Consider the following 23,212-nt stretch of genomic DNA (forward strand, 5'->3'; position numbering starts at 1 on the left):
GGGAAAGACCCAGAAAATAGAGTAAAAAAGGAGTTTATATATTTATAAATGCCAAATAAATACCAGAGGCCACCCAATGCCCTCTCCCAGACAAAGCTGTCTCCCCCAGCCCTAGGCTTCTAAGGTCTGAGACATCTTGGCCCCAAGCTACAGCCCAAGAGCAGCTGCCAGTCTGGGCTACCAGGGAATTGAGTGGGGATGATCTGTCCAGCCAAGAGTCATTCCCTCTGTGTGAGGGGCCCCCATAGCCACAGGCCTGTGTCCCTACATAGGTTCCTATAGGGGCCAGACTCAGGGGGAGAAGGTGGTTATCTCTAGAGAGACCCGCTGCCACAACTCCTTGGTCTGTTTGCTGCGCTTGAGGTTCTGTAGGATGTCGTTGAACTGCATCATGCCCATGGGTGTCAGGCAGAAGGCGCTGCGGGCACTGCGGATGGCATTCACAAAGTCGTCGTAGTCGGCGGGGGTGAGGTGGATTAAGCGGTGATGGATGTACTAGAGGATGGGTTGGAGGGGTGTCTCATCTCAGCACAAAGCTCCCACAACTGGGGCCCACCTCCCGTAACATGCTAGGGACCCTTGTCCATCTGCCCCAGAGGTGCTCTAGCCTGTTCCATTATTTCCTAAGTTGTCACCTGCATGTATGCCTGCTGACAGCGCTGCACCAGTTGGTGGAAGGCCGGGGCTCGAAGATGGTTGTGGGCATGAATGGGGTTCAGCCGCTGCAGCGTCTCCATGACGATCTCCTGCAGCACAAACGGGCTCAGCACCCCCTTGGCTGCCCCCACACAGAACTGGTGCACGTAGTTCACTCCTGGGGGGCAGGGGGAGGGGCATGAGACGGGGGTGGCCACCTCTGCCCTAGGGACCCACTTATATATCTCAGCTCTGGCCTGACAGAGAGCCTCCCTCCACCCCAGGAGCTGAGGTAACCCTCCGACCCCCATGCTTGCACACATACCCGACCAAGGCCTCAACTCTGAGCAAGAGCTAGGAAGGAGGTCTGGGGATAGGAAGGTAGGGGAATCAGGTCGGGGGACAATGGTCCTGGGGAGGGGAGGTGTTACCCAGCTTTGCTGCCAGCCCCAGCAACCATTTGACATCATCAGTGTAGGGGGGGGAGCGGGAGAAGTTGTTAGGGTGATCGTTGTGTGCCCGGCGACCGAGCATCTCAAGTGCCAGCATCCCTAGGAAACACAGATGGGCACACAATAGGGTATGTCCTCCACCTTCTACCCCAACCTGGTACCTGACCCATAGTAAACAATAAAATGGAGCTAGGAGTACAGAAAGAACTTCTTACCAACACGATAAGCAGCATGCAGGTGGTGCAGGCTGTGTGGATTGACTGGCTGACTGTGTGTTTCCTCCTCCGGTGGTGGAAAACCTCCGCTTACCAGAGGGCTGGGCTGCGTGGTCAGAGCAGGCAGTGAGGCACCCTGAATGGCTGGAAATGTGGGTGCTGGATGGACACTGCTCACTGAGGGTAGATTGAAAGCCATGAGCAAGAAGAGGGGCAGAGAAGATTCCCTCCCTACCTCCTGTGTCCAGTGCACCTCCCCTTCATTCACCTGCTCCCTGTCCCCAAAACTCACAGGCCACACTGGTTGGCAGTGGGAGCCCTGGCTCTGTGTGGTAGGGATGGACTGTGATGGGAGCCATGGAAGGGACAGGAAAAGATACAGCTGTGGCAGCGAGTGAGGGAGGAGTCACTGAGTAGGGGTATTGAGCCCCCAGGAATGCAGGATGCACACCCTATAGGGATAGGGAAAAGAGCAGATACGAAGTTACGTTCATGACAAATGGCCGTTCCTACATTTCTTAGTTGGCCCTGATCTCCTTGTTTTCTCACCAGGACTCCTGGACAGCCCTAGTATACTCCCCAAAGTACTCTACTCCAACCCTGTGAACCTGATGTTCCTCCCACATTCCCCACACCACCAGCAAAACACTAGTCTCACCTGTGGGTATGCAGAGCTGGGCACAGGGAAGACGGCAGGCCGGGGCATATGAGGCATAGGGTGGGCAGGGTGAGCTGGGTGAGTGAGGTACTGGGGGCTGCAGGGCAGGTGGGGCTGTAGAGCAGTGTAGGGGTGCAGGCCAGGGGAATGACCGTGCCCCAGTCCTGGACCTGGATATAAACTGGATCCCACTGAGATGACTGGAACCACTGTGGCTGCTGCTGTAACTGCTGCTGCAGCCACTGTAACAGGTTCAGCCCCAGGGGCACCCCTGCCCTCAGGCATCCCCCGCCCAGCCTCCCCAGCAGCCCTCATCCCACTGCCACTACAGCTGGTAGCCCCTTCACGGGCCGTGGATGAGCCGCCTGCTGTCTGTTCATAGAGCCAGAACCACTGATGAGCAACCTCAAACAGCACTTCAGGGTATACACCCCCACCCTTGGCTGCTTCTTCCACTGCCATGCAGGCCTTCTCCAACATCAGGTTATCCTGGAAAGGAGCACAGAGCCTTAGGGGAAAAGGGGCTTACCCAGGAATGCTGACTAGTTGAGGAGGGCATCAGAAACCAGTGCTCGCAGTATCAGCAGTGAGTGCTTCACACAGAACAAATAAAGCTCATTTCTGACACCATCCTCAGGGATCATGCTGATCCCTAAATGTAAGCCTCTATTTCCTTGTGTGTGTCATGGTAATAACCCCGGCTACAGAATTGTAAGATAAATATCATAGTATGCAACACAAAGTATATGAATATAATAGGATGAATATAAAAGATGAATGTGAAAATGTGAATTCATATTATTGGATTGAATATCCCCAGCTTGAAAATTGGAAACACTAAAATCAGAAACATTTTGAATACTAACATGATACCACAAGTGGGAAATACCATGAAATATGCTTTCATGAACAAACAGGGCTGGAGACTAAGTCAGTTGCTTGCCTAGTCTGTACGAGACCCTGGATTCCATTCCCCATAGATACATACTTTGGAGAGAAACAAGGCAAGAGAGACACAAGATTATCCCTAGGCTGTGAATGTAATTAATACATAAAGTATGAAAATCACAATTAGATTTGGGTCCCATCCCTAAGATAGCTCATATATAGGAAAATATTCCAAAACCTAAAATCCAAAATACTCATATTCCAGAACCTAACAGATACTCAACCTATAATGTGTGAAATGTTAAGAGAAAAATTAGATACTTCCGAAACTCCTCAATATGGGGAAATCAAGAGAAGATCCCTAAACCCCTAATAATAGACTGTCCCAGCTACTCTGAAGGCTGAGGAAATTCATCAGGCCCATCCTAGGCAATTTAGGCCTCTTGGAAGGAAGGAAAGAAGGGCCACAAGATAGCTAGTAAATAGAGGCACTTATTGCCAAGCCTGACAGGAGTTTGATTCCTAGGACCCACAAGGAAAGAAAAGAGAAACCCCCACAAGCTGTTCTCTCTCTCTCTCTCACACACACACACACACACACACACACACGTACTTTAGCACACACCCCACCCCATCATACACACACACAAAAATCTTTTAAGAGAAAAAATGCTGAGCCCTTAAGTTTCCCCATGCGCAGATAGCTGAGAGCAGAAGTACCTGTTCTTTGCATTGCACCAAGGCTCGTTGAATTTCATTGGGGTTCAGTGCATGGGCATGAGGCAGGCAGCTTAGAGCCAGCTCTGCCGCTGCCCTCACCATGTTGGAGTCTCGTGCCCGTGATGCTCTATCAGCCAGTGATGCAACCTCAGGGGGGGTCAGGTGCCCATCCCAGCATTCCACCAGTATAGTCAGGGCTGCACTGCCAATTTCCATTGCCTGTCCTTTAGGGGAAAAAAAAAGAACAAAGCGGGCACCACTGAAGTCTGGAGATGACATCTTTCATCAGATCAGCAATGTCACAAAGATAACATCCTTACTTCCAATTCACCTCCATCCTGTATTCCAATCAGGACATTGGACTTACCTGTAATCCAGGATACATGGGAAGAATATGTACGAGAGAGCCAGTTAGGAGAAACAAAGTTGTGCAGGCCAAGGGCATAAAGCCCAATCTCAAAGGCGCAAAGGTGCAGGTTGCGGTGAGGACCCTGGTGGCCTCCTGAGGAGGATGGATGTGTGAAAATGGAAGTGCTGCTGTTGCCCCCTGCTTTGATCAGAACTGTCTTCGCCAATTCGAAGTAGAAGTGTGCAGCTGCCTCTGATGGCTGATTGGGTACATGGGGGGCATGACTCTCAGGGCGGCGGCCCTTGTAACACCTGAAGGAGCAATGAGGTATTGACAGGGCTGGAGTTCCTTCAAAATATAGTGTCCAAGAGAGACCCGAATAGTAAGGCTGTTAGGGCAACAGTTAGGTCACACTAGAAATTGGTTTTGAGAATAGGCTAGATTAGAGATGGGTATGTCTCCCTACTGACCTGCCAACCTCAACCGTCTTTGCCCGGGCCCCTCCACTGGCACTAGCCCGGCGGCTTCCACTGGAAGATGAGGAGCCCAAGGAGTCTGAGGAAGAGCTGCTAATGCTGTCACTGTCTTGTCCTCGACCCCAGGAAGTAGGGGCCCAGCCCCCTCGAAGTGGCCTTCGGCTTAAGGTAGGAGAGCTGTCCGATGTAGTTTCAGGGGCACTGCTGTCAATGCTGGCCATGCCTAATACCCCAATATGAATCAGTCTTGTAAATCAGGAACACCTGAAAGTCTTCAGCCTTCAGGACTTGCCTTCCCTCCATACCATCCCTTTAGTTGTCCTACCTGTGTGCTTCTTTTTGGGCCGCCCTGGGGAGCCCCAACCCCGACCATTATAGCCTCCACGACTGCCAAGAGCTAGGCGGCTAGGAACCTTCCCCTCGGGCCGTGGAGTCAAAGCTGCCTCAGGTGGGAGACCCTCACAGGGGGAATGTGGGGAGCTTTCTAGGTGAGAAAACAGGACAGTGGGATGAGCCCAGGAAAGGGCACAACATAGACTGTACCACTCACCCCCTCCCTGCCCAGTGCCCCCACCTCACCAGGCACATTCTTCTCTGTGAAGCCCTCAGTGGGCCCTGGCCCAGCCCCTGCCACATTCCCTGGCTGAGCAGGCCCTGCAGAGCCTGAAGTCAGTGGTTGCAGGGCCCCGGGGGCAGATGGGGCCCCATGCTTTGAAGGGGATCTCTGGTTGGCTGTGGCTGGACGGCTAGATGAGTAGAAAGAACTCAGGGTCTGTGGCTTATGTGTCTGGCTTTCTCGGTCCAAGAGTTTGTCTAAGATCTGGAGGAGAGACAAGCAGTAACATGACATCCTTTATTTCCTGAATTCTATTACCTTCCTTTCTTCTTGAAGCAGCCTAATGCTACCTCCTCAGGAAGTCTTCCCCAGTTGTAACTACAGGATAACCTCCCAGCTTACATGTCTCGGAATCTTCCATAACACTTACCTGAGGACTGAATATACTGATATTCAATAAATATTGAAATAAATGAATGATTGACTTTATGCTCTCTGCTTCTCTTCTTCCACCTCATGCCCAAGCATACCTATAAGAACCATTGGTCTCTTGTTCTTTATGAGAAGTCTCCAAGATTCTCTACTTACCTTCTACAGGCAAACCAGTACTTTTGTCATTGTACTGGAAACTTCTGAGAAAGATAGTGATATTTTGTTCACTCCTGACTGGCAAAAACCAAGTACCTCAGTCCCTTACCTTCTTGAGCTTGGCCTGGTCGTCCTTGTAAGTGATCATGAGTGCTAAGGCCAGGTCACCCTTCTCCCGGCGTGTGCCTTCACATAGGAGGGGATGTTCCGCCTCACTAACTGTTGTCTTCATGCCTGTGAAGAGGTCCTCTTGGGATTAAGAGTGGTCATAGCTCCAAAGACGGAAAAAACATACAAGCCAGAGCCAGCCACCAGCTCAGGTGAATAAGATCCCCACTGCTTATCATACACAGCCTTAGTCCTGTCTGCTTTCCAAGACCTTTGTAATTATTCTACTCTACTGGAACTAAAGGTATGCACCACCACACCCAGACACATCTAACTTTTTGTTTGCTTGTTTTTCAGAACAGGGTTTCTCTGTGTAGCTCTGGCTGTCCTGGAACTCACAGAGATCCACCCGCTTCTGCCTTCTGAGTGCTGGGACCACCCCCATTCCCTACCCTGAACCCCTGGGTGCTTGTTTGCTTTTTTTGAGGCAAGAGATCTCATGTAGCTCCATCAAACTTGCTATGTAGCAAATGATGAAATGAACTCCTGATCCTCCTGCCTCCACCTCCTAAGTACTGGGATTATGGGCATACCCATTGTATCTGGTGTTAGAACTGAATTTACTCCTGACAATTTCTTGTCTACAGCTTTCTGATCTTTTAACCTACATTACATATTCTGTCACCTCCTTGAAACCTTTCTTTAGATTTTTATTTTGCTTTGTTTTAAACACCAACCATATGTAGCACATAAGTTTTATTTATTTTTATTTATGTGTGTGTGTTGCATGTGTGTACCATGTGCTTGTAGTACCCAGGGAAGCCAGAAGAGAAGGCATTTTATCCTTTAGAAAACAGAATTACAGATGGTTGTGAGCCATCATGTAGGTGCTAGGAACTGAACCTGGGTCCTCGGAAAAGCAACAGGTGCTCTTAATTGCTGAGCCATCTCTCATCTCTCCAGCCCCTGCTCTAAATTACTGTGTCCTAAACACTAAGTAGTTGGTAAACACCTGTCATCTTGACTTTCCCATTACAACTCAAGGCCTGAACCAGGCTTTGCTCATGGACACACTCAAGACAAGACACTCACCCAAGGCAGCAACTGCGGCTTCAAATCCCAGCTCCTCATCTCCAGGCATCTCATTATTCCAGTTTCGACTTGGGGGCCGGGAACCCGTGGGAGAAACCACTAGATGAAAATTGGGTTAAATCAGGCAAACAAAAGGACCACAGGAAAGGATGCAAAGAAATCTGAGACCTCATCATCCAAGACCTACCCATGATGCTGCCTGATGGGTCCCAAAGATAACTCAGCCAGAGTTTTAGAGCCCTTGGTTTTCCTTTAAAAAAAAAAAAACCAACTACCCTTCTCCCCTCCCCCCCCCCAAGTTCTCCATTTACTGTAGGATTAGGCACTTTACCTGGAGCACAGAGAACATCAAAGATGAAACTGGCCAACATGAGGGGCAACACAGGCCGATAGTCACAGAGTGTGCCCTCCCGAAGTTCTTCTGCCCGGCACCGCATGGTACTCATTTCACTGGGACCCAGAGGGATCTTCTTGAGCAGAGCAGCCACCTCGGATTCCTGATATGCCAACTTTACCTGAGAGAACAAGAAGGAACTCAGACCATCCATACCTCAATGGAGATCAAGGTGTAAGAATCTGAAAAGATTGCCAGGCAGTGGTGGCTCACGCCTTTAATCCCGGCACTGGGGGGGGGGGGCAGACGCAGGTGGATCTCTGTGAGTTCGAGACCAGCCTGGTCTACAAGAGCTAGTTCTAGGACAGCCTCTAAAGATTCACAGACAAACCCTGACTCAGGAAAAAAAAAAAAAAAAAAAAGAATCTGAAAAGATTAAGGACAAGACTCAGATGGAACCTCCAACCTCCAAGGCCTTGGTAGAAGCAGGGGGCCGCTGTAGCTCCAAGGCAAACATGCCAACTCGGAAGGCCAGGTTGTGGTGCTCTGGGCGCTCACTTAGCACTGTCAACAGGAAAGCTGCCTTGGTAAGAGTGTTGGTAGCCACCCAGGTCTGACGGCTTGTGGATACCTTGTTTTTCTTGCCCTAAATGGGAAGTGCAAAGATTGCACAAATGAGTCTGATTCACCTCAGTGGAGGTAGGAGGCGGCTCACTTGGGGTGGGGAATAGGAGCAGGGATGTGGGGCGAGGAAAAAAGAGGAAGGAGGGCTCTCTCACCTTGGCAGGGGGCGGTTCTACCTTGAGGTCAGGTGGGTTGGCTAGCAGGTCCTGGGCAAGCTCCACAGTGAGGCGGGAGGCCTCATTGCTGTAGCCATGGGCATGCAGGGCCTCAGCACAGGCAAATAACACCTACAGGACATAGGACAGAAAGATTGAAGGCTTTCACTTGGAGACATAGTCCTAAAGCACCAGGTGCCATGCTGATCCTGGACATACCATAGGAGTTCATTCTGGTTAGACACCACCAACATTCAAGGTTATGTGACAACAAGTATTGCTGAGAAAGGGCAAAAGAGGGCAAATGGACAGCATGGCTCATAGGGACTTGGGACAGAGGAGCACTGCTACTCTCATCTGTGGCAGGGGTCATATTAGGAACAGGCTAGGGGAGCCAGCGGAGGCCATGGGAGGCTAGAGACTTCTCAGAGGACAGTTCTGTTTAATTTTATTTGAGCTAAGGTCTCACTGTGTAGCTCAAGCTGGCCTCCAACTGGAAATTGTCCTGCCTCAACCTCCCAGACACTGAGATCACAGGCATTTGGTACCATACCTGGCAGGAAAGGGATTCTGAGTTCATCAACTCTATGTCCCTATCTCTCAGAACTCTGAGGTCTCTAAGAAGGGACAAGAGCAAACCACACCTGGTGAGAGGAGAACCCCAGGCAGAAAGGCCAGTTTGTGTCTATGTAGGTGAGAGGGAGCATAGTAAGCTCCAGGACTAAGTGACTACACAAAGGGTAAGAAACAAAGTCAACACTGGAGAGGCTGGCAAAGAGCAGACAGTGGAGCCCACAGCCATGCCAAGGACCTTCATCTTTAGTCTAAGGGCAGCAAGCAACCACTGAAGGCTTTTAAGTAGTACACTGACACAGTATCTGAAAAATATCCAGAAAAGCATCAGTGTGGAAGCAGTAGAGGTTAGGACACCCTACAGAATGTTAACAGGCACACTAATGATCTTGACCCTTCCACCCAGAGCCACTGGACCCCTCCCTCTTAGTGATTCCAAAGGAATACCCCACCCTCCCTCTTCTTCAGTGCCCTCACCTCCATTCGGCTCTCCTGTTCCAGTGGCTTCAACCCAGCAAATAGGTCGTGCTCCTCCCCAGCCCCGCCCTCAGCCTTCTCCTCCTCGCCTCCAGCCCCATCCTGAGCATTCAGATAATATGCTTGGTAGTCATCATCCTCCTCTCCAACTGCAGGAGCCGCTTCTTTGGTTTTTTGAAGCCCACTGCCACTGTCGTCTGTGGAAGGGAGGTCATCTCGGGTACAGACCTCCCCAGGCAGCAAGCTAGGGTGGCCAGCAGATGCTGCGGGAGGCTCAGGTACTTCTGAGAAGTACACACCAGCATCTTCCTCATAAGTATCTGGGGGCTCGGGAAGGAAGGTGGAAGGTCCTCGGGAGCCAACCGAAGGAGGGCAGGGTGGAGGACTCTCAGGAAATCCACCGAAGGTGCTGGCCTCTGCACCCAGGGCCAGGCTGCTGTCATCAAGGCTCATCTCTGCCAAATCTGGTTCCAGGGAACTGTCTTCACTGCTTAGCCGTCGTTTGCTCCCACTGCCTGCTGAGCTCTTGCCCCCACTGCCAGTCCCACCCAGTACCTTGGCTTTGCCCCCACCTGGACCCATCTTATGCAGAGCTTTATCTCCTCCTTCAGTAGACAGGCGGCGGGGACCCCGCTGTGAGGAGACCCCCTCACCCAATCCTTTGCGCTTGGCCCCAGGTTCCTTGGGCCTCACAGCTGGCTCAGTAGGAAGAGGTCGGGGTCGAGACTCTTCCAGGCCCCCAGATCGAGAGGCTCCTGGCCTAGCAGGTAAGGCCCGGGCCCAGCACAGGGCTAGCTTCCGGTCAGTGCCACTGTAGGTAACACCAGGAAGGGGGTAGGCCTCTTCCCAGTTAAAGTAGCAGGCCTCCACTGCTGGCCGGAAGCCAGGGAAGAGCCTCTCCAGGGTCTTCTTGTGCTGTCCCCGCTTAACATTCTCAATCACTTTCAGTTGCCACTGACGCAGCTGTGCACACAGTTCCCGGCGGCTGTGGAAACAAAGGGCAGAAGGCTACTAGGGGGTTGACAAGCGGTCTGCACTGAGTGGAAAGGAGGAGATAAAATAGGAGTACACCCTCAAAGAAAGGCAGTGGGGAACGGCAGGGAGAAGAAGAAAGCCTGTCAGAAACAGGCTCACAAATCCCTGGCAATACCAGTCAGTGCTCAGAACGTCCCATTCCCCCAGGTGACAGAAATCCCATCCTCAGGCTGTCCTTGTCAGAATGTGGTAATCCTGGGGAAGACTCACCGCTGAGGGCTGAGGGCAGGGTCCAGCACAGCCAGCCTCCACAGTGTCACCATCTCATCACACATACTTGCACATGCATGGGCTGCTACCTCTGACTGCCCATTGCTACGGCCTGTGTGACCACTGGCACTGCTGTGTGAAGCTGAGGTTCGAACACTGTACCACCAGCCTGTTATCTGGAGACAAAGAGAACTGTAAGGTATACCATAGTTCAGAAAATCAAAGAAGTCCCTCCCCTCTCCACATGGGTTCCTGTCATAAAAGAGGAGGCTGAGATGAGAGGAGGAAAAGACGCCCCCATCCTGCAGTGCTACCTGTTCATAGGTGAGGCACTGGTCAGTGAGGATTTCCAGCAACGGGGCAGCATTGCTGTCCCTCCGCTTGAACATCTCTCGAACAATGCTAAGCAGGTTCCAGACACCCTCAGGCTCTCGGCCCCTCAGAGGGCGTAACAGACAAGCCCATTCAGCAGCAGCAGGAGGTTCCGTAGAAGACAGATACATGGAGTTTACATCACTGTAAAGGAACAGAGAGGATGATGACCAGGCAGGGCTGAATGAAGAGGGTTAAAATAAAGTAGGGCTTTGATCTAAAGGGGATCCTGATCCCAAATACAAAGTAGAGGGAGAAAGGACACCTGTGACAAAATTTTGACCTTTCTCTGTGTCTGCATCAGTATGATAATCACAGCCAAAGGAGGAAGACAAAGAACTCTGGCTCTATCTAGATAGGAAACCACTCTGACTGCCCAAGGTCACCATCAATCATGATTCATCACTGACACCAGTGTGACAGGTACCATGCCAATGGAGGGAGAAGAAGGTGGAAGACACATGCATTACTAGAGCAAAGGTCTATCACTGGCCTGAGGAAGGGACCTACTCACCACAGATTTAGTATGCAGAGATCCATTTACCTGAAGACCACAGGGGAGGGGCCACAGAACTTGTGCAGTGTCTTCTTTATGTTGTCAGTGAGTGTTGACTCATCCAAATACCAAGTGCTCTGATCTGAAGCTGAGGGCCCTGCTGTAGGGTCTGGGAATGACAGGCAACCAGTCACCTATTGATAAGGGCTCATTCACCTGACAACAAGGAGTCTTTAGTAAGTGATGCTCTGTACTAGCAGCTTGCTTGTTTTCTCACCACTCACCTGGAGCTCCACATACTGTGTTGATGGCTGTTGACTGGGAGGAAAGGAGTTCATCCAGGAGACGCTGAGCTGTAGGAAGTATCTGAGGGGAAAGGAAGAAAGGCAGAGGGAACAAGGCACAGGTGAATCCAAGGAGGCCGAGCCTAACAAGAAGACTGATGCAAATCCTGAAAGCCAGCAGTGGGAAGATGTGCCAACCTCACCCACCTGCTGAGGGAGCTCACTGATGAGGTACTGAGCAAACTTCTGAAGTTGGTCCCTTTGTAGCCGAGACAGAGACTCTGAGACTGGAGCCCGCAGGCAGACTGCAGAAGCCTGAAGGAGCGAAGAGAAACAGGACCACCTGAGAAAAGGTTTTGGAGCTGGAGCTGGAGAGAAATGGGCAGAGGGGAGGTAGAGGGGCTCACATTGAGGCCAGGCATGCAGCAGAGAAGGGGGGGATGGAGCGTAGGGTAGGACCAGGATAAATAGGGAGGGCCTCACGTTGTGAATGCGGAAGAGACAGAGTGCCACGACATGGGTGCACCATTTGGCCCCAGCCCCACAGGTACAGCTACAGGAAGTAACCCGACAGCGGTCAAACATCACAGCCACATTGTAGGCCCCTTTGGGAGGGACCATCTGCGGTGGCACCACTGTAGCACTCAGATGGAACCCTAGGGAGAAATAAGAGCATGGTCAGAAGTAGCTGCCAAGACCAGAGTCTCTGCCCTCAACCCTGGCCCCATACTTAATTATACAGTTAACCCCACATGTTTTATTTGTTTGTTTGTTTGGTTTTTTAAGACAGGGTCTCTCTATGTAGCTGTCCTAGAACTATGTGGCTGTTCTAGAACTCACTATGAAGAGCAGGATGGCCTCAAATCCATAGAGATCCACCTGCTTCTACTTCCTGAGTGCTGGAATTAAAGATACGTGCAACCATGCCTGGGCGAAAAGGTTCTTAGTCTTTAACACCAGTGATGAGAGCAACAAGGTTACCACAGGGCATGATGGAACCCTTACCTATCTGCAGTGGATCTTTCACGGCCCTCATGCGGAACAGCTGATCCCCTCGCTGGAACTCATCCGCACTGCCATTAGCTAGGCATGAATAAAGACTGGGGGAAGAAGAGGACATGGCCACAACCCAGCAAATAACCTTCCACAGATACTGTGAGAAACCACATATTCTAGGCAGCTCTCCCCATTAGCACTCCTTAGGGGGAAATCCCAGGCACTCCCCCTTCCCTTATCTTCCTCCTAGCAGTTCCAACTACAGTATCTCTTTTGTTCTGCAGAAAGCCCAGCAGCCAGTGTGAGATACCAGAACTCTATTGCCCTTATCAGTTCTCTGGACTCACCGAATGTCCTCTTCATTTTCAGGGAAGCTCCAAAAAGCAATTCGCAGTTGGAGTTGTTCAGGCACTGGAGGATAAACTTTCTCCACCACTTCAAATGGGATGTGAAATGCCACCTGCTTTGCTGACAGCTCCACCAATGGGATTACCAATCCATCTTCAGAAACAAAGATTGGGATGGTAGAAGAGAAAGGGCCATAATTAATTTGCCATAATTACTTCGTTCCATACTACACCCTGAGTACCTGTGCACACACACCCTCTTCTTAGAAATGTACATTTTGGCCAGGCAGTGGTGGCACATGCCTCACCCTGGTCTACAGAGAGCGTTCCAGGACAGCCTCCAAAGCTACACAGAGAAGCCCTGTCTCCAAAAACAAAAAATGTGTAATTTGAAGGCTTTTTGTTTTTTTTTGTGGGGGACAGAGTTTCTCTATGCGGCTCTGGCTGTCCTAGACCTTGCTCTAGACCAGGCTGGCTTCGAAATCATAGAGATCCTCCTGCCTCTGCCTTCTGAGTGCTGGGCTTAAAGGTGTGCATCACCACACCCCATATTTTTAAGTTTAAATTTTATTTTTTATATTGTGTGTCTGTGTGTGGGCTTGTGCATGTACATGCAGGAGCCCATGGAGACCAGAAGAAAGTGTCAAAACCCCTGAGGCTGGAGTTACAAGTGGTTGTGAGTCATCCCACATGGGTGCTGGGAGTTGAATGAAGGTACTATGGAAAAGCAGCAAGCACTCTTAGCCTCTGAGCCATCTTCCCAACCCACCCTCTTCTTGTCAGGATATGATAACCCTTAAAGCTCCTTTTGGGATAGGGGAGCTGGGCACTCTCCAGCCACACACAGCTGGCCACCTTAGGCACAGAACAGTAGATATCAGGGAGAGTCTAGCAAACTCCTGGCCAGATAGGTGTGTTCTAGGACTCTAGCAGGTAATCTACTCACAGGTCTTAGCACCAAATTTGCCACATTCTCCATTTAGATTCACATTAATTGTACTGTGTCTTTGGTATTCACCTATGATTACCTTTCTACTTATCACCTTTTCTCTAAATGACTGCAGGCCCACATCTAAGGAAGGAAGATGAGCCAGAAGTCAGAATAATTACTTAGGGACCTCAAGAAGCAGAAGAGCCTATAGGGCCTCTTGGCACCTAAAGACTGAATTCTGGTCCTGGTAGCCAGAGACAGATAGTTATCCCAGAGCACCTGGCTGTTGCTCCTGAATCACCTGGAATAGGATAGGGGTTTTTCTACACTATTTTAACAACAACAACAACAACAACAACCACAACAACAAAAGTATTAGCATAACAGACTACAGAACTCACAGCAAACAGCTATATTAAAACACTGATCAAAAAAAAATTTTCACAATGGGCGGTGGTGTCGCATACCTTTAATCCCAGCACTAGGGAGGCAGAGGCAGGCAGATCTCTGAGTTTGAGGCCAGCCTGGTCTACAGAGTGAGTTCCAGGACAGCCAGAGCTGTTACACAGAGAAACTCTGTCTTGAACCCCACTCCCACCCCCCAAAAAAATCAAACAATAGAAATGAACCTTTCAAAACCAACAGCAAGCCTTTTTCTAGTGAGCAACCGAGAGTGGCTGAGGAGAACATGGGAGAAACAGTATATTCAGGCTAGGTCTGGAAGACCTGCCTAGACTCCCAGGACGAAGGCAGGCAGGCAGGCAGGCAGGCAGGCAGGCAGGCAGGAAGGGAAGAAAGGGGGGAAAGATCTTAACCTATGCAGGAGGGTATCAATATGCTGAAAATCTTCACTACCATGCTTTCAATTACTTCCCCCAAAGTGAGAGGACTCAAAGCCCCCAGACAACCCACACTCTCAAAAGATTCACATTGAAGCTGCTTATCTGCACATACACAGACAAGTGGTGTGTCTCTCCAACAAAGCTGAGTATTATCACTCCTAAAAAGTGGTACAGGCAACTTTCTCTCCATCCTAAAGGGGCACCACATAGCAAGGGAAAGAAGTGATGATCCCTAAGCCTGTGAAGCTTCTCTGCCTTCGTTCTCCTTTCTATTCCCTCTCACAAAGCAAAATTCTTCACAGTACTAGTTCTTAACTTCACTGGAAGACCAAGAATGAATGAAACACAAAGGTGCTCCATGAGCAAAGCCCCAAGATAACTGCTCACTCTCCTGCCTAGACCTCACATATGGAAGTCCAAAGCTCCCACCCTCTGGTCCCAGCCCTGGCTTCTGACAGATGCCAGGAGCAAATCTCTGGTTTAACCCTATGAATTATGGCATCTACTCTCATAGGCAAGTTCACTTCCACTTTCCTCCCGGTGGAATCCTTTCTTGGTGCAGCTTATGAGGAGAGATCAACATCCTAGAAGCAAAGCAACCAATGCACCGTCCCACAGAGTGATACACCTCAAGTGGTAACTTTTTCACCATCCACACCTAACCACATTCTCTTCTGCCTACTGGTTTACTAAAGGCCAAATTCCGTTAAACATTCTTAAAACAGAGAAGGGATATTCTCCCATATTCGGCCTCTAAGGCGTAAAAGAATAACAAAAGATCTTTCGGGCTAACCCAGGATGTTCTCTGCCACAACACAAGCTTGCGTGAACGCGCGCGAATGAGCGCGCGCCGTCTCTCTCTCTCTCTCTCTCTCTCTCTCTCTCTCTCTCTCTCTCTCTCTCTCTCTCTCTCTCATCCCGTTCTCCCTCCCTCCCTCCCTATCTCTCCCTCTTTCTCTTTCTCCTCTCTCTTCCCCCCCACGCCCCTTTCTCTCTTCTCTCTCTGCTGTGAAGATGCCACCCCAGCCCTGGAAGGCCAGAAAAGAGAGTCCTGAAGTCTGCTCTAAGCTTGGGACAGCTCCCGGTCCGGACAGCTCCCAAGCAAGGCCCAACGGGGTTTGCCTGCTCCCCTCCCCCTGGCAGCCTCTTCCCCGCTCACCCTCACCTCGCATTCTGGTACCGCCACTGCCACCTCCGCCACCGCCTCCAGTGGGGGAATTGGGCCCCGCTGACTGTTTGCGCCATCCTCGCCAGTTCTGGCAAAGGCTCTCGGCCTCGGAGATGAACGAACAGAGTGAATCCTCCTCAAAGCGGTCGGAATCCTCGAACGAGAAGCGCTCGCCGTCCTCCCACTCCGCGAACATCAGCTCCATGGGGCCCGCACCCCCCGGGGCCGGGTCTCCCCCCGCGGATCCGGGGCCTGGGCCGCCGGCCGGGGACTGAGGGGAGGCCCGGGGCCTGAGGGGCGAGCCGGGGCTGGGGGTGGCCGGGGCGCTCAGGGCGGCCGTGCCGGGCGAGGATCTCGGGCCTGGGAGGGACACCGGGCCAGGCCTCACCCAACAGCGAGGTGCGAGCGGGGATTGTGGCCAGTCTGCGAGACTCGAGGCCCGGACGAAACGCTGGGCGGCCAGGGCCTCTAGGCGGCTGCGGCGCCGCCTCCCCCATCAGCTGATCCGAACTTCCGGCCGCGCCGGCCATCACCACTTCCGCCCTCGCGTGCTCCGGGACTGGACCGCGTACGGGCGGGTGTAGGGGACACGTGTGTGCATCGCCGGCTGTTTTCTCGAGCCCACCCTCATACACAGCTCCCCAAGGTATATGAGACAGCTACAGACTCCAGCAATTACTTGGTGCCCATAAAGTCCCCAAGGCAGAAACAGCCGCCGTTCGTGTCGAGAATCTCATGCTGTCAGGGGCAGTGCAAGTGACCATTGGATAGGTTATTGTCACGCCTCGGGATAGGCCCTGAAGCCGCATTGCCTTCTGGGAGTTGCAGTCCAGAACCTATAACCCAGCCACTTTATAGAGTCTAAGGGGGAGCGCCAGGAAAAAAAAAGCATGTCCTTTTCCTCGGTACTGTCTTTGTATCTAAGTGTTTTTAATCTGCGCGTGTGTGTGTGTGTGCTTGAGGTGCATATCAGTCTAGAGAAGTTCATGGGTGCCCTCCACCTCGCCTGATTGTTTATGTTAATTACGTTAATTAGGTTTAAGTACAATTACCAAGACTTTAATAAAACAAACTTGCGATGTTTATTTGTACAGTAAACGCCAAAATCGAGCAGAGTATATAATTAACTGATAATGTTTACCTAGAATTTTTTATAAAGGCCCTGGTTTCTATGTCCAGGCACCACCCATCCCCAAGAAGGACACTAACGCTGCTGTGGATTGTTTCCTATAACCCTGACTGAAGTGTTTAATTTCAGCTGTGGTTAGATATATTTCTCCTCATTCCAATTCACAGAATTCTTTTTTATTTTTCTATTTTATTTATGTTTGTTTGGTTTGGTTTGGTTTTGGTTTTTCAAGACAGGGTTTCTTTGTGAAATAACAGCTCTGGCTATCCTGGAACTCTCTTTGTAGAACAGGTTGGCCTCGTACTCACAGAGATCCACCTGCCTCTGCCTCCCAAATGCTAGGATCAAAGGCATCCACCACCACCACCCAGCTTACAAAATTCTTATTTCACTACTGGGAATCTAAATCTAAATCTTAATCTAAAATATTCAAAAACCGAATTTCTTCATTTAACTAAAAGACCCAGCTTGCAGAACCAAGCAGTTGTAGTGGAATACACAATTATGGGAAAATGTAGCTATTGAGGGACATGCAGGAAAGACCCCTCTTTACCTTAATTATCACACTAGACCAGGGAGAACTCTCATTTCTATACCACATTTAATGCTATCAGCTAGAAGGAAAAGATTAGCTTCAACTGATTATTCCTGAAGAGGCAGAACATACATGAAATCCTACAGTTATTCCTACTATCAGGGGAAAGTAACTACCTCTAGCAAACAGCAGACAATGTAAGAAAAAAAAAAACAAAACAAAACAGTAATTTACAATGAAGTAGATTGCCTACTGAGTCTTAGTTCTGCCATTTAGGAGAATTAAGTGGAAAGACACTGGAATATTGGGACAGGTGATAATCAGCTCAGCCTGACTATTTAGTAGAAGAAAATAGTTGTGTGTTGGGGGGGGAGGTAGGTACGAAAAGATTTTATCCTTGAATTTCGTACTGTAGTCAGGTAGATATTATCAAGTTTTTAACATGCTTATTTATACATTAAGCAAGACTGGGAAGAATAATTCATTGATGTCTGAATTTTTTAAAGCAACGTTTTAAAAAAAAGAGTTTTTTTTTTTTTTAAGTTTTATTTATCTATCATGTATACAGTGGTCTGCCTACATGTATGCCTGTAGGCCAGAAGAGGGCACCAGATCTCATTATAGATGGTTGTGGGCAGCCATGTAGTTGCTGGGAATTGAACTCAGGACCTCTAGAAGAACAGCCAGGGATCTTAACCTCTGAGCCATCTATCCAGCCCAAGAGATAGGCTTTCTATGGCCTTGCTCAGATATCTGCCGGCCTGCCCCCTAAATGCTGGGATAAAAGGCATATACCACCATACAAGTTTTTTATTGTATGTCTGTAAGTGCATTTGAAGGCACCAGAACAGGGTATCAGGTCCTCTTGGGCCAGTTATAAGCAGTTGAGGTACCTAGCATGGTTTCTGTGGAACCCAATGCTAGTCCTCTGCAAAAGTAGCAAGGGCCCTTAAATATTGAGCTATCTCTCTAGACCCCTCGATGCCATTCTTTTTTTTTTTTTAAGATTTATTTATTTACTTATCATGTATATAGTATGTGCCAGAAGAGGATACCAGATCACATTACAGATAGTTGTGAGCCACCATGTGGTTGCTGGGAATTGAACTCAGAACCTCTGGAAGGACAGTCAGTGCTCTTAACCCCTGAGCCATATCTCCAGCCCAATACCATTCTTACTTTTACAAATCAAAACATTATCTGCAGAGCCTCTGTGTCATCTGTTTATGTACTTTCTTCAGCAAGTACTTTGAATAAACTATTCATCAAGTTTGCACTCACTGAATTCGGCCGATGGCAAAAAAAGTTCTACAAATGCAGAGACATCACCACACCTCATGTATCTAAAAGCAAAAGCACTAAATGGTGTAAAGGACTTGAAAGACAACAACAAAAGACATCCATAGTTGTTCAACAAGAGCATATTTGCACCGGTCAGTGGTGAAGTCTGCCACTGATCCCAGCACTCGAGAGGCAGAGGCAGGCTGATCTCTCCGAGTTCAAGGCCAGCATGGTCTACAGAGTGAGTTCCAGGACAGCCAGGACTGTTTTACAGAGAAACCCTGTAAAACCCTGTCTCGAAAAACAAAAACAAAACCAAGAAAAAACAACAAACAAAAACATTTTTTTGAAAGAAAGAAGACTACATCTGGAAGCAAAAAACTTCCAGGGTCTAGAGGAGAGTACAGGGCTCAAGAAAGAGAGTGGTAGGGGCTAGCTCAGTGATTCGGTACTTGTCTAATACTAGGAAAGACCAAGGGGTTCATCTTCGGGATGGGGGTGAGGTGTGGGGAGGGAGTATCTCATGAGAAGAAATGGCCAATTTCTTTTTTAGAGGGTTTTATTTCAAGACAGCATCCAGAACATGATTCATTCATAAGAGCAAGTGTTTTGTCTCATTTTACCCTTCAAAAATGCATATATCCCTAACATGCCTCTGTATAGCATTCACAAATGACAGTTCATTGAAAATGTCTCTCCATTTTCAGCTGAGGTGAGATTTGTTGGGAAATCTTTGTAACAACTTGGTCATTTTGTGGGGAGGTAAACTCGCAGACTGTTCCAGAGTCTCCTGGATTGATCTCATCTTCCCAGCTTTCTGAAAACACAAGAAAAAGAAAAATAATAACAGTTCTTCAGTCTACCATGGCCTAGACCCATAATTTCTATAATACTCCAAACCCAAGTGACCCTGCTTCAAAGAATAAGGTGGAAGAGAAATGGAGGAAAATTCCAGAGCGTGGGCCACCACACAGCACTGGTGCCCACACGGATGCCCCTGCATATTCAAACATGCATGCACTTACACACACATAGACAGACAGACAGACAGACAGACAGACAGACAGACAGACAGACAGACACACACACACACACACACACACACACACACACACACACACACACACGGAAAGGACAAAGAAACAAAAGGGTGGTGGTTTAAGGGGATATTCAAACATGCATGCACTTATACACAGACAGACAGACAGACAGACAGACAGACAGACAGACAGACAGACACACACACACACACACACACACCACACACACACACACACACACACGGAAAGGACAAAAACAAAAGGGTGGTGGTTTAAGGGGATATTCAAACATGCATGCACTTACACACACACACGCACGCACGCACGCACGCACGCACGCACGCACGCACGCACGCAGAAAGGAAAAAGAAACAAAAGGGTGGTGGTTTAAGGGGAATTGAAGAAGATTTGGGACCTGTTACCATCCGAAGCTATTATTCTGGCCAACAAGTTAGTTTAAGACCAACCATCGTCAAACCTTAGCTTTTCTCATTCTGGCGACGGTGAGATTAATGAGAGGTTCCTTCCATAACTTAGCACAAGGCAGTGCGAGCCATTCATTTGCATTTCCCTTTCTTTTCCCAAGAAGGCACCCTGTCACCTGAGCCCTGGAAGAACAATCGAAGAAGTCCTGGATCTCTTTTCTGCACGCCTCGTCGCGGAATTCATTCTGCTTCCAGCAAGCCATCATCATCGACATCTCCGTGATACAGGTCGCCTCTGGAAGGGAACAACTGGAGGACCTTCAGACACGAGCCGACCTCACACCTCTCCTGCGCGCCCACCCAGCCGCCCCCGCTCCACTGAGTGCTCACCGCCCTTCTCTCGGCGTCTGTTCCCGACGCGGTTAGCTAGGATAAGAGGCTTGTTGGGTTTCAGGACAGGCTTCCCCGGGTTCGTAAACCGCGCCAGCCGAGAGCGCAAACTGGGTGTCGCCATTTTGCACACGTTCCCAGTAGGCTCTGCGGCGTCGTGCGTGACCCCGCCTGACCCTTACGCACTTCACTCCTCGGTTCAGACCCCGTCGGGCCATCGTTAGGATGCTCGGTTGTGCGCCGTCCCAGACCGTCCCTTTGCGGGCTCCGGGAGCAGGCAAGACGCACGGGCTCCGTGTCGGAGGCTGCCACTTCCTCATGCGTGTGTGCTAGTGTGTGTCTGTCTGTGTGCGTGAGGGCGCCAGGTCGGTGGAGGCCAAGGGAAGGCGTCGGATCCCCTGGGGCTGGAGTTAAGATTGTTATGTTGGAAAAGATGTTTGTTTTAAAGACTTGTTTATTTATCATGTAAACAGTATTCTGCCTGCAGGCCAGGAGATTGAGCCAGATCTCGTTACACATGGTTGTGAACCACCCTGTGGTTGCTGGGATTTGAACTCGGAACCTCTGGAAGAGCAGCCGGTGCCTCTTGACCTCTGACCCATTTTACAAACCCATTAAGAATGGTTGGCTTTTACAACTCTTAGAGCCATTCTAAAACCTCAAGGAGAATTCGGCTTCTTTTACTAAGCCTAACAACTGCTGTGTAGATGCTGTTTACTCGTTTGGAATGACCTCACCATTGGGTGAGGGTTATAAGTTTTATGTGTAACATTGTATATAACATTTAACATTTACTTCCAGTTGTGGTTGATTTTTCAGACTTAGTGTTTGACTTTTAGCTGTCTACAAAACTGAGTCCCAAAGATGTACCAGATTCCTAAAATGAACTCAAAAGACATTTCTGGTAATGGAAGTGGAACCATACAGTCATGCAGTTTATATGATGTCTACTTCAGAGCAAGATCTACCAGCATGGGTACATTCATATTGAAATTGTTTACCACGAATGTTTGGAATGGCTTTTCTTCCTGAGTCTCAGATCACTTCAGAGTTTTCCCTCTCCTGCCACTCTCTAACCAGCACCCATCACAGTCTGAATAGGTTGTTTGTCACCTTATCCACCCCAACATCTACTTTAAAATGTTAGCGGTTTGGAGAGGTAGCTCCATTGTTAAAAGTGCTTTTAGCAGCTGGGTGGTGGTGTCGGGCAAGTCTTTAATCCCAGCACTCAGGAGGCAGAGGCAGTCATATCTCTGTGAGTTTGAGGTCAGCCTGGTCTACAAGAGCGAGTTCCAGGACAGCTAGGGCTACACAGAGAAACCCTGCCTTGAAAAACCAGAAAACAAAACAACAGCAACAAAAAAGTGTTTCCAGCTCTTACAGAGGACTCATGAGTTTGGTTCCCAGCATCCACTTCAAAGGGCTCACAACCATCTGTACCTCCAGCTCCAGGAAATACCCTCTTCTGGCCTTCTTGGGCAACACACTGACACACGTAAAAAATATTTTTAGGGGCCGTAGCGATGGCTCAGTGGTTAAGAGCACTGACTGTTCTTCCAGAGGTCCTGAGTTCAATTCCCAGCAACCACATGGTGGCTTACAACCACCCTGAATGAGATCTAGTGCCCTCTGCTGGCATGCAGGCACAAGACTGTATACATAATAAATAAATAAAATCTTTAAAAAAATATTTTTAAATACATTTAAAAATGAGACGAGTGTTTGTATGTTGTTCATTGCTGAATCCCAGTGTCTAAAATATTTGTTATGCCAAATGTGATATATGCATGTAATCCAAGCACTTGGAAAGCTGATGCAGGAGGCAGATTATGAGTTTGAAGCCAGCCTACATTACATAATGAGTACTAGGCAAGCCAGGGCCACATAACATGACCCTGCCTCAAAAAAAAAAAAAAGGAAAAAAAGAAAGAATAAAACCTTTAAAGAAGAGGGGCTGGAGAGATGGCTCAGCAGTTTAGAGCAGTGGCTGCTCTTCCAGAGGTCCTGAGTTCAATTCCCAGCAAATACATAGTGGCTCACAGCCATCAGTATTGAGATCGGTAGCCTCTTCTGACCTGCAGGCATACATGCAGACAGCACACTGTATACGTAATAAATTTTTTAAAAATGAAAGAAAAATGTTAAATGAATGTTTATCATTTTTTACCACCCCCATCCCCCAAAAACAAGCAAATAGAAGCCAGCAAAAATAGCTCAGAGGGTGAATAAAGGCGTTGCCACTAGGCCTGAAGATAGAGGGTCCCTGGGACCACATGGTAGAAAGAAAACTGACTCCTGCAAATTGTCTTCTGACATACACACGTACAGGGTAGAACAAGCTACCACACACATACACAAAATAAACAAATGTAATAAAAATAACCAGATAGAAGACACTATGTAAAAACAGTATTATATATAAGATGAAACCTGAGATCATAAAATAGTAACACTTGCCATCGGCCTTACCCCATATTCTTGTAGTAAATAAGTCTCCTAACAGAAACTGCAGCAAATACTTGGTGCTGTATATAGTATAGCTGAACCCCAAACTGGATAAAGATTTTGCTTGTTTCTCCATAGAAAGTAAAGCTTTTTCATTGGTAAGTACTATGTGGTTACTCATAGTTCTTTCCCTTTTGGAAATGTAGCACTTGATATACCCTGGTCTTTTATGATTGTTTACATGATAGAGATACAGGGGAGTCTGGGAAACACTGAACAAAAAGCAAGCCTATTTTCCAGCAGCTACCATTTATGAACAACTGGCTCACTTGTGTGGAAAAGTGCTGAGGAGTGCTTGTGTGAGCTGGTGGAATGGAGCGGGCCC

General features: G+C 49.0%; 2 protein-coding genes across 5 annotated transcripts; both read right to left on the reverse strand.

Moving 5' to 3' along the window:
- Positions 1–17: 17 nt before the first annotated feature.
- Positions 18–16,316, reverse strand: Zswim8 (zinc finger SWIM-type containing 8). 4 transcript variants are annotated; one of them, XM_027387537.2, is made up of 26 exons: positions 15,580–16,316; positions 12,642–12,795; positions 12,304–12,398; positions 11,782–11,954; positions 11,506–11,613; positions 11,299–11,380; positions 11,063–11,183; positions 10,461–10,662; positions 10,147–10,322; positions 8,902–9,886; positions 7,852–7,983; positions 7,539–7,718; positions 7,070–7,253; positions 6,739–6,837; positions 5,648–5,772; positions 4,974–5,214; positions 4,720–4,878; positions 4,389–4,617; positions 3,937–4,229; positions 3,570–3,793; positions 1,962–2,450; positions 1,572–1,755; positions 1,304–1,480; positions 1,068–1,187; positions 636–746; positions 18–495 (listed from the first exon to the last, which is right to left on the reverse strand). In XM_027387537.2, the coding sequence occupies exons 1-26, from the start codon at positions 15,785–15,787 to the stop codon at positions 35–37; spliced, it is 5,712 nt and encodes a 1,903-aa protein (XP_027243338.1). In that variant the 5' UTR covers positions 15,788–16,316; the 3' UTR covers positions 18–34. The 4 variants fall into 4 exon arrangements, with proteins under 4 accessions (XP_027243338.1, XP_027243339.1, XP_027243340.1 ...); XM_027387538.1 differs by having other exon boundaries at positions 35–495; positions 1,596–1,755; positions 15,580–15,787; XM_027387539.2 differs by having other exon boundaries at positions 141–495; positions 636–814; positions 15,580–15,787.
- A 2,752-nt stretch (positions 16,317–19,068) lies between these two features.
- On the reverse strand, positions 19,069–20,558 carry Chchd1 (coiled-coil-helix-coiled-coil-helix domain containing 1). Its single transcript, XM_027387544.2, has 3 exons — positions 20,383–20,558; positions 20,169–20,287; positions 19,069–19,344 (listed from the first exon to the last, which is right to left on the reverse strand). The coding sequence occupies exons 1-3, from the start codon at positions 20,504–20,506 to the stop codon at positions 19,231–19,233; spliced, it is 357 nt and encodes a 118-aa protein (XP_027243345.1). The 5' UTR covers positions 20,507–20,558; the 3' UTR covers positions 19,069–19,230.
- Between the last annotated feature and the right edge of the window lie 2,654 nt (positions 20,559–23,212).

The sequence above is a fragment of the Cricetulus griseus genome (assembly GCF_003668045.3).
Source record: "Cricetulus griseus strain 17A/GY chromosome 1 unlocalized genomic scaffold, alternate assembly CriGri-PICRH-1.0 chr1_1, whole genome shotgun sequence".
In the NCBI taxonomy this organism is placed as follows: Eukaryota; Metazoa; Chordata; class Mammalia; order Rodentia; family Cricetidae; genus Cricetulus; species Cricetulus griseus.